The sequence below is a fragment of the Nicotiana tabacum genome, chromosome 1 (assembly GCF_000715075.1).
Source record: "Nicotiana tabacum cultivar K326 chromosome 1, ASM71507v2, whole genome shotgun sequence".
Classification (NCBI taxonomy): domain Eukaryota; kingdom Viridiplantae; phylum Streptophyta; class Magnoliopsida; order Solanales; family Solanaceae; genus Nicotiana; species Nicotiana tabacum.
The window spans coordinates 178,300,692-178,311,141 of record NC_134080.1 but is presented as its reverse complement, the minus strand read 5'-3'; the positions used below and the strand labels follow the sequence as shown (position 1 = coordinate 178,311,141).

Sequence of the window (10,450 nt, the reverse complement as noted above, 5' to 3'; positions counted from 1 at the left end):
ATACACAAATTGATGTTTATACTTCTTATTCATCTTCAAAAACTTAAACAATTACACAAGAAAATCCGATAATTTGAGCTCACTAACATTTATTTTGAATAACTATTCTAACTACATGATATTCATTTCTTTTTCGGCGCATTCTTGCAAGTTCTTTTGTTATGCCCTTCACCTCCACAATTGCCACATGACACCTTGTATTTCTTTGACTTTATTTCATCAAATGTTTTATATATTTCCTTGTGAGGTCTCCCTGGTTGCCTTTTATCTCCCGCCGGTGGCTTTACTACCTCATCCAAATTATGTTGTGGCACATCCCATTTGCCTTCATCAGGAAGAGGATTTACTGGCATTTCATAGGTAAGCAGAAGGCTCTTCCTTGTGTAATACGGAGAGCAATAGTTTTCGTATGTTTCATTCATATGCCTTAATGCTGCCAAAGCATGCGCACATGGAAGTTCATCAAGTTGGAATTATCCACAGCTACATTTCTTGTTTTCTAGACACACAATGTACCGCTTCACACCATCTAACACAGTATATATATGATCTGTTGAAGCCCTCACCTACAATTGAAGACCAAACAGAAATAATAATACATCAATCATTAAAATGGATTATAAACAATTTACCTACAAATCAGCAACAAATATATTACAGCTCATCTACAAACTATTATTACCGACAATTTGACTATAGTTTAACTACAATCTGGAAACACTGCAGCTAGTACTTTTGATTCTCCTGCACCAAAAAAATATCTTACCCTTAGTTTCTGAGATAATGTACTGTTGTCTTCCAATTCTTTGTTGTATTTGTGACCAAGGTATGTGAAAGTACCCTTTGCTTTCGATAACTTTTATTTTGTCCAACGTTCAAGAAGAATCCTCATATACTCAAATATATCAAATATTGGCAGCTCTCTTGCATCTTTTGTTACAGCATTCAACGACTCAGCAATGTTAGACGTCATAGTAAAAGTTCTATTCACCGTTGCATGTACTCTTGACCATTTATGATAGCCAATATCATATAGGTAAGACTTTACACGCAGGTCTACCTCTTCAATCTTCAACATCCTTTCATTAAATTCATCCAGAGTGTATGACCGTGCTGTAGCAAAGTACAATTCATGTAATTGTAGATGTCCCTTCTTGAATTTTGACCTTATATTTGTCCATATATGCCACATGCAAGAGTAGTGTGCCATGCCCGGATAGACAACTGATGTTGCCTTCAGTATACTCTCATGCCTATCTGAAACAACACACATTGAAGGTCTTTCACCATATGCCTTCTTGAATTGCTCAAAGAACCACTTCCAAGACGCGTCGTTTTCAGAATCAACCACAGCATATGCCAAGGGAAAAATAGTACCTACATTTTTAAGACATAAAATATGATTAAATAACAACTACAATATATATTGAGAATATAGACAAGTTAACTACATTCTTTTATATAACTACAAAATAACTACAACATAACTACAATTTAATTGCATTTTAAAGACTGTCTACAAAATAAGTACAAAATTATTCCATTATTTACCTACTGCATCCATGGTGCTTGCTGTCAGCATAATCCCCCTGTAGGCTGACTTTAAGAATGTCCCATCAACCACTACTACCGGCCTACAATGTTGCCAACCATTTATTGATGTACAAAGAGCAACAAATGCGTATAAGAAGCAATCATCTGCTGCCTTCTTCAATTTAACAACAGAACAAGGATAATTCTTCTCAAGAATATAAAAATATTTGGGTAATTTGTTGTAGGAGTCACACGGATTCCCTCTCAAAAACTGTAAAGCTTTTTCCTTTGCTCTCCATGCTTGCATGTAGCTTAGGTTCAGTCTATGTTCGGATAACATGTCAGTTTGTATGTCCTTTGGTGTGTAAACAGTCTTAGGATCACAATACTTTGGAACGACCATGCTACCAAGTACTGCTGCAGTACGTTTGCGCTGTATGAATGTTTCGTCCATTAGGCAGCATGTGTGTTGACGGCTGAAACTTCTTATCTTGAACATTGCCGAATCATTAATTGACGTTGCCTTGAAATGCCATTTACAGCTTTTAGCAACACATATAAGACAGTAGCTACAAAAGAAATACAATATTTACACAAATTTATGAAAAACTACAATTAACTACAAACTGACTACAATTTATCTACAATTTATAAAACCCACCTATCTTCAATCATACACTGATTTTGCTGATATATTATCCACAAATAACTACATACCTTCTATGACTAGATCTTTTTACTCTGAACTGGAACTTGTGCATCACTGAATAATTCTTCATTGCAGCAGCTACTGTTTGCTTGTCCTGATAAACTTGTCCTTCTTCAATATATGTTTGCGTAGATTCAGTTATTATTTCACTTTGATATTCCTCTATAGCTGGTGAGGATGGAAATTCAAGTAAGTTTAGGGATCCAGACGAACCTGCAAACAATAAATTCATAAATGTAGTTTCTATGTAGATAATTTTGAAAGCAACATTGCTTTATCCTTTTCAGTACTATGTGAGCTTTGTAGTTTAATTGTAGGTAATTGTAGTAATATTGTAGATAACATAGTAACACCATAACTCTCTGCAATGTCGAATCAAACATACCTGCACTGGTGCTTTCATTGTTGATTGCCAATTCCATATTGAAATCTCTTACGCTTATACATAAAGGATACGAACCTAAGTTTTTATTCTCCTTTTTGGTTTCCATGTACACACGAACCCCCATATCATTCCTAATCTCCATTGGAGGACAATTCTCGTTCACAATGTATTTGATTTCTATAATTTTATCCGATGTATCAATCGATAATTGTTCTGCAATTGTAGAACTGAGAATTCCGTAGCTTGCATTATCATCTACCACAATGGCATCAACTTCAAAATCTCTAAATCTGTCATAGTTATCCCAATTACCATTCGATTTCAGCATTATTGGGATTTTTGACATGATTTCGTGTAGTTGATAGGAAAAAAGACGAAGAACAGATATAGTTTCGACAATTTGAGTACTGATATCGACGAAGAGCAATTTTGTATTCTACAATTTGTATTGAGCTTCAGTAGCTTGCGATTTTTGAGAATTGTAGTCCCGTGAGAGAAGAGAGATCTCTTTCTGTTGAGGAAGGAGAGAATTACGCAATTGGTGCCTTCATCAGATCTGGTGCCTTCATCAGGAAGAGAGATCTCCTTCAGTTTCAAAATTCGAATAAAATCGTTGACAGAATCACATCAGATCTGGTGCCTTCATTTTAGGGTTTTTTTAATGGCAAAATCTACCTATTTTTGGATTGGTATATAATTTGTAGTAAAAGTGTGGACTGATGGAATATATACCACAGCGGAAGCAATAACAGAATCTTATTCACATGTAATCTAAACAACTAGTACGCATGGAGATTTTAGGATTACCTCTTGAAGCGTAAACACAACAAATCTAGGTCGTTCTCCAGTTCCTCAGTTGAAAACACACTAGCAGCTTTCCACAGTCTTCTACTGTGTTACCCAAACAATAACCGAAAAAAAGAGAATTTTGGGTGGGCAAAATTCTAGTAGAAACCGCAGTCAGAATCATGAAAAAAACGTCCAGCCCTTATATCCATATATATAGCTGCGTTTTTTAGGTCAAAACCGTTTTCAAAACCTGTTAGGTTTCCTTCTCCCACTAAGGGACGGTTTCCACGTTTTCTTTCCCACTAAGTAACAGTTTCCACTATTTTCTATTATTTAGGCACAGTAGGGACCACAGAATTTAATTAACAAGGCTTCCTATTATGATATTAATTTCGAAAATTCTGAAACTAATTTCTATCATAATAAATTACGAATTATTCCACTAAAAATTCGTAATTGCACTCCTTAGTTCAATTTCGAAATTCTTCCATAAAACCTTATTTAACTCCCCATGTTAAGATTCAGATACTAATCAATCAAATTAAATTACTGACTATTTAATTTATTGATTACTTCCTTTAGACTTACACTTAACTTATTTCATGTGTCGGATACAAAATCCACCGGCCGGGTTTACACATGAAAACTTATAAGCTTTCATAAAGGAGTATCATCAATCTCAAAATTGAGACATGGATTCCATCAACTAATTATTACTTCGCCAATGTATATCATTGTTATCCAATTTATCAGGCTTATTGACTCGCGAAAGAATCTCGCCTTTTAATAAATCAAAACAACAAGTGACATACACAGCTAATAATAATTATATCAGGATTAAGAGTATAAGTACATTAAATGGACTAGAGAAATTATTTTATAAAGTCAGTACAAAATACTCATCTCTACTTGATCCGTTCAATACATACAAAATGTACTAGCACAAGAAGTTGGAATTAAACCATTCCCATAATCAAGATAAATTATATTTAATCTTGTGCTACAATCATTCCGATGATTTGTCCAATTCCATCATTAGATTGTGAACATTAACTTTTATGTCTTACAAGAACCGATGATTTAATCTTCCGTGTATAAGCTAAACTCTATACACTAAATCATCTACTATGTAAGCAATGGACGCACAAACCAACACATGATCTATTTAAAATGAAACTTTATTGAATTTAAACAAGTAAATAAATAATTGTTCATAAAGAATACTATAACAATACGCATGGCTTATAGTATATTCTAACAATCTCCCACTTAGACTAATAACCATGCGTCTACAATTTTGATACCCATTCCTTCTACATGCTTATCAAAAGTCTTCTGTGGTAAGCTCTTATTAAACAGATCTGCCAAGTTGTTCTCTGACGCAATCTTGGTGACCACTACATCCCCTCTCTGCACTATATCACGAATTAAATGATATTTACGCTCAATGTGCTTTGCCCTCTTATGGCTTCGTGGCTCCTTTGAATTTGCAACCGCACCACTATTATCACAGTAAAGCGTAATTGGTACTTGAATCGAAGGAACCACACCCAACTCTCTCAGGAAGTTACCAAGCCAAACTGCCTCTTTGGCTGCCTCAGAGGCTGCCACATATTCGGCTTCCATGGTGGAATCAGCAACACAAGTTTGCTTGATACTCCTCCAACTTATGGCTCCACCTCCAAGAGTAAACACATTACCTGAAGTAGACTTTCTAGAATCTCTGTCTGATTGGAAATCCGAATCAGTATACCCAATAGGTACCAGGTCATCCGATTGGTAGATCAACATGTAATCCCTAGTCCTTTTCAGGTACTTGATTATATGTTTAACTGCCGACCAATGCTCTTTCCCAGGATTAGACTGAAATCTGCTAACAACGCCAACGGCAAAGCAGATATCAGGCCTAGTGCATAACATAGCATACATTAGGCTCCCCACAGCTGATGCATAAGGGACCGCCTTCATCTTTTCTATCTCTTCATCAGTCTTAGGAGACTGATCTTTAGATAGAGAAATTCCATGTCTGAAAGGAAGGAATCCTTTCTTAGAATCATGCATGCTAAACCTGGAGAGTATTGTATCAATATAAAAACCTTGGGACAAGCCTAATATCCTTTTCTTGCGATCTCGCAAGAGTTTGATCCCAAGGATATGAGCCGCTTCTCCCAAATCTTTCATATCAAAATGTGTGGACAACCACTGCTTAACTGAATTCAACATGCCCACATTATTTCCTATGAGCAGTATGTCATCTACATATAAGATCAAAAATGCCACTTTGTTCCCATCCCACTTTTTGTATACACAAGATTCGTTAAGACACTGATCAAAACCAAAAGTTTTAATCGCCTTATCAAAACAAGTGTTCCATGCCCTAGATGCCTGTTTTAGTCCATAAATGGACCTTTTAAGCTTACACAACATGTGCTCTTTGCCACTTTCCATAAAACCGTCTGGTTGCATCATATAGATGCACTCATCAAGACTTCCATTAAGGAAAGCTGTCTTGACATCCATTTGCCAAATCTCATAATCATAATGAGCAGCAATGGATAAGAGAATCCTTATAGACTTAAGCATGGCTACCGGCGAGAAGGTTTCCTCATAGCCAATCCCTTCTTTCTGAGTAAACCCTTTCGCTACAAGCCTTGCTTTAAAAGTTTGTACTTTTCCGTCTACACCTCTCTTTTTCTTATAGATCTATTTGCATCCAATGGGTTTAACCCCATCAGTTGGTTCTACAAGATCCCAAACCTGATTAGAGTACATAGACTCCATCTCTGATTTCATAGCAGCAACCCACTTATCGGCATCCTTATCATGTAGTGCTTGGTCGTAATTGACAGGTTCGGAGGTAGGCTCCTCAGGGATCCTATCATATGATTCTCCCAAGAGCGTGTAACGAACTGGCTGTCTTATTTCTCTCCCACTACGACTACGCACTACATCAGTTGCAACTACATCACGTTGATTTTGTGGTTGAACCACAACATCATCAGGAACCTGAGTCTCCATGCTATCCACAGGGATATCAACGACTTCTTCCTGTTGTGCAGTCTGCTCAACATGACTCCCACTACTTTGTGGTAGTATGACTGTGGGCACTTGTTCTTGTGGTACATTAAGTCTATTGACATTTCTCCCACTACTAAAGTGCAATGGTATGTCAAAATCGACTTCCGGGGTTTGGATATGGTCGTTTTGATTTTCAGATGACTGAGTTTCCATTCCTTTGCTGAGTTCCTGTAAAACGAGTTTACTTCTAGGAACATGGTTCATCAAATAGTCCTCTTCTAGAAACTTAGCATTTGTGCTAACAATTACCTTTTTCTCTTTAGGACAATAGAATAAACCACCTTTCGTCCCTTTTGGATAACCTATAAACACGCATACATCCGTTCTTGCCTCCAATTTATCCGTTTTCCCCTTTAGCACATGTGCCGGACAACCCCAAACTCGAATATGCCGCAGACTAGGCTTGCGCCCAGTCCACAATTCTGTAGGGGTCAAGGGTACTGACTTTGAAGGAACTAAGTTCAGAACATAATTCGCCGTTTCTAAGGCATGTCCCCAAAAAGACGAAGGCAAATCGGAATAACTCATCATTGATCTAACCATTTCCATAAGAGTCCTATTTCTTCTTTCAGCTACACCATTTTGTTGTGGAGTTCCAGGTGCAGATAATTGAGATGTAATTTCGCATCCTGATAAATAACCAATGAAGTCCGTAGAGAGGTACTCCTCACCACGATCAGATCGTAGTGTCTTGATATGTTTATTATGTCGCTTTTCAGTCTCAGTCTTGAATTCTTTGAACTTTTCAAAACATTCAGACTTTCGACGCAACAAATAAATATATCCATATTTTGAGTAATCATCTGTGAAAGTCACAAAATACTCAAAACCACCTCTTGCTTGGACATTCATTGGACCACACAAATCAGAATGAATTAATTCTAATTTATCACTTGCCCGATTTCCTTTTGAGGGGAAATTTCGTTTTGTCATTTTCCCTTCTAAACAAGATTCACAAGTTGGTAGTGCCTCCACTTTCAATGAACTTAAAGGTCCATCCTTGACCAACCTGGAAATTCTGTTCAGATTTATATGACCCAAACGCAAGTGCCATAAATATGTTTCACTCAATTCAGAAGAACGTTTTCTCTTGCTTGGTAAATCAACATTATTCAGTTCTTTAGGTGGTAACGGTTTAGGAATAGAGTCAACAACAAAAAGACCATTAATCAATGTAGCCGAAGAGAGATAACGCTTATTATGAGTAATAACACATTTATCAACGTCATGACAATTAAAATCATAACCATCTCTCATAGCGCTAGAAACCGAAATTAAATTCCTTCTAACGGAAGGTACATATAATGTGTCTTTTAAAGCTAAAACTCTACCACTATCAAACGAAATACTAATATTTCCTAATGCTAAAGCTGGGGCTGCTGAACTGTCTGCTTGATAAACATTGATTTCTCCTTTACTTAGCCGCCGCGTTACCAGAAACCCCTGCAAATAAGTGCAGATATGATTAGTGGCTCCCGAATCTACACACCATGACATGGTAGAAACAGCCGCTAAAAATGTTTCAACGACAAGTAGATGTAAATCACCTGGTTTATTTTTCAGCTTGGCCAGATAAGTTGGACACTGCTTCTTATGATGCCCGGGCTGCTTGTAGTGATAACACTTGCCCTTAGCCTTTTTCACACCAGCAGTCGCGCCACCAACAGAGGGTTTTTGAGCCTTTTTATTTTTCTGCCCGCCTCTCGGCTTAGAAGAAGAACCTGCCTCAAAATTCAATGCCACGGGAGGAGCTTGGGACTTGATAATAGTCTCTGCCGACTGCAGCTCATTCAACAATTTCGCAAGGGACAAATCCATTTTGTTCATGTTATAATTCAGGCGAAATTGTTGAAAACTGTCAGGCAAAGTCTGCAAGATCATTTCAACCTGCGTGTCCTTATCAATGTTAGCTCCAAGGACCTCCAGTTCATTCAGAAGACTCATCATCTTCAGAACATGGTCCCTGACCGATGAACCTTCAACCATTTTGGTATTCAGAAGGGCTTTCATGGCAGTCTGCTTAGCCGCACGATTCTGATCTCCGAACATTTCTTTGAGATTTTCCAGAATGTCATAAGCAGACTCCATCGACTGATGCTGATGTTGCAGAACATTCGACATGGATGCCAAAATGTAACACCGCGCCATCTCATCAGCCTTAATCCATTTCTGGTAAGCCTTCTGTTCATCATCTGTGGCATCATCTCCAGGTTTTTCTGGACACACCTCATCGAGCACAAATTTGTACTCTTCAGCAATTAGAACAATATCCAAATTTCGTTTCCAATCAACATAATTTGGACCCTCAAGTTTGTTTTGGGTAAGAATGGCAGTAAGGGGATTAAAAGCAGTCATTGTTAATCTGGGAGACATTAAATATTTAAATAGATCAAATCAGTTTGTATAAAATTCAAAACACATTATATATATACAATCTATGCACCTTGAACAACAAATTTCGATGAGAAAGAAGTTATTCTTGCAATATACATATATAATGACAGATTTTCACTCCATAAACTTAAACATGTCATACTCAGATGGAGAGTAAACTGTTAATTTAAGCCAAGTGAATATCAACATTCAACATATATTAGTCCCATTGAACCAACATGCATACTCAGATGGAGAGTAAATACAAATAATCAATGACTAGTATAACATAGTGATTATTCATAATATTTTTATCCGATATGGAAGAAGACCTTTGTCAACGTGTAAAAACATTATATCACTGATTTTTTAAGCCCGGGGACCAAGGGAATTGATCCCCACAATTTCTGGAATTAAAAACAACTAAAAAAAATTCAGAATTTTAGAAAAACAGCAAAAACACCATCTAAACGACCCCCGAACGCCCAAAAAACGACTTCAGTCATGAATAAAATCCATGAGTATTGCTCACTGGGCCGTTTCGCATGGACCTGCCAAGTTTCAGGTCAATCGGAGTCCGTCAACTTTTTGACCTCCGATTTTCTGCCCTAATTCAGCAAAACGTGTTTTTCCGTTTTACATGATAAAATTCAATTTTCAGATTATTCTAACTCAACATCACCAATATTAAAAGGATACATCAAGTTTTCAGAATAATCAACACAACCCATAACAGATAATCACACCAAAAAAAATAGTGCAGGTTTTCAGAAAAACAAACTTTGCATGTAATTCAAAACTTGCATATAGAACATGATATTAATCCTTATGGTTTATCCTAATTATTTAATTAGACGTGAGTAAGCTCTGATACCAATTGATGGAATATATACCACAGCGGAAGCAATAACAGAATCTTATTCACATGTAATCTAAACAACTAGTACGCATGGAGATTTTAGGATTACCTCTTGAAGCGTAAACACAACAAATCTAGGTCGTTCTCCAGTTCCTCAGTTGAAAACACACTAGCAGCTTTCCACAGTCTTCTACTGTGTTACCCAAACAATAACTGAAAAAAGAGAATTTTGGGTGGGCAAAATTCTAGTAGAAACCGCAGTCAGAATCATGAAAAAAACGTCCAGCCCTTATATCCATATATATAGTTGCGTTTTTTAGGTCAAAACCGTTTTCAAAACCTGTTAGGTTTCCTTCTCCCACTAAGGGACGGTTTCCACGTTTTCTTTCCCACTAAGTAACAGTTTCCACTATTTTCTATTATTTAGGCACAGTAGGGACCACAGAATTTAATTAACAAGGCTTCCTATTATGATATTAATTTCGAAATTCTGAAACTAATTTCCATCATAATAAATTACGAATTATTCCACTAAAAATTCGTAATTGCACTCCTTAGTTCAATTTCGAAATTCTTCCATAAAACCTTATTTAACTCCCCATGTTAAGATTCAGATACTAATCAATCAAATTAAATTACTGACTATTTAATTTATTGATTACTTCCTTTAGACTTACACTTAACTTATTTCATGTGTCGGATACAAAATCCACCGGCCGGGTTT

The 10,450-nt window shown here is 36.7% G+C and overlaps 1 protein-coding gene across 1 annotated transcript; it reads right to left on the bottom strand.

Moving 5' to 3' along the window:
- Positions 1 to 122: 122 nt before the first annotated feature.
- On the bottom strand, positions 123 to 2,973 carry LOC142164301 (uncharacterized). The gene is made up of 7 exons (XM_075222151.1): positions 2,628 to 2,973; positions 2,251 to 2,455; positions 1,552 to 2,102; positions 941 to 1,377; positions 767 to 856; positions 488 to 566; positions 123 to 433 (listed from the first exon to the last, which is right to left on the bottom strand). Exons 1-7 carry the CDS (start codon positions 2,971 to 2,973, stop codon positions 123 to 125), a joined length of 2,019 nt encoding a protein of 672 aa, XP_075078252.1.
- Positions 2,974 to 10,450: the final 7,477 nt, after the last annotated feature.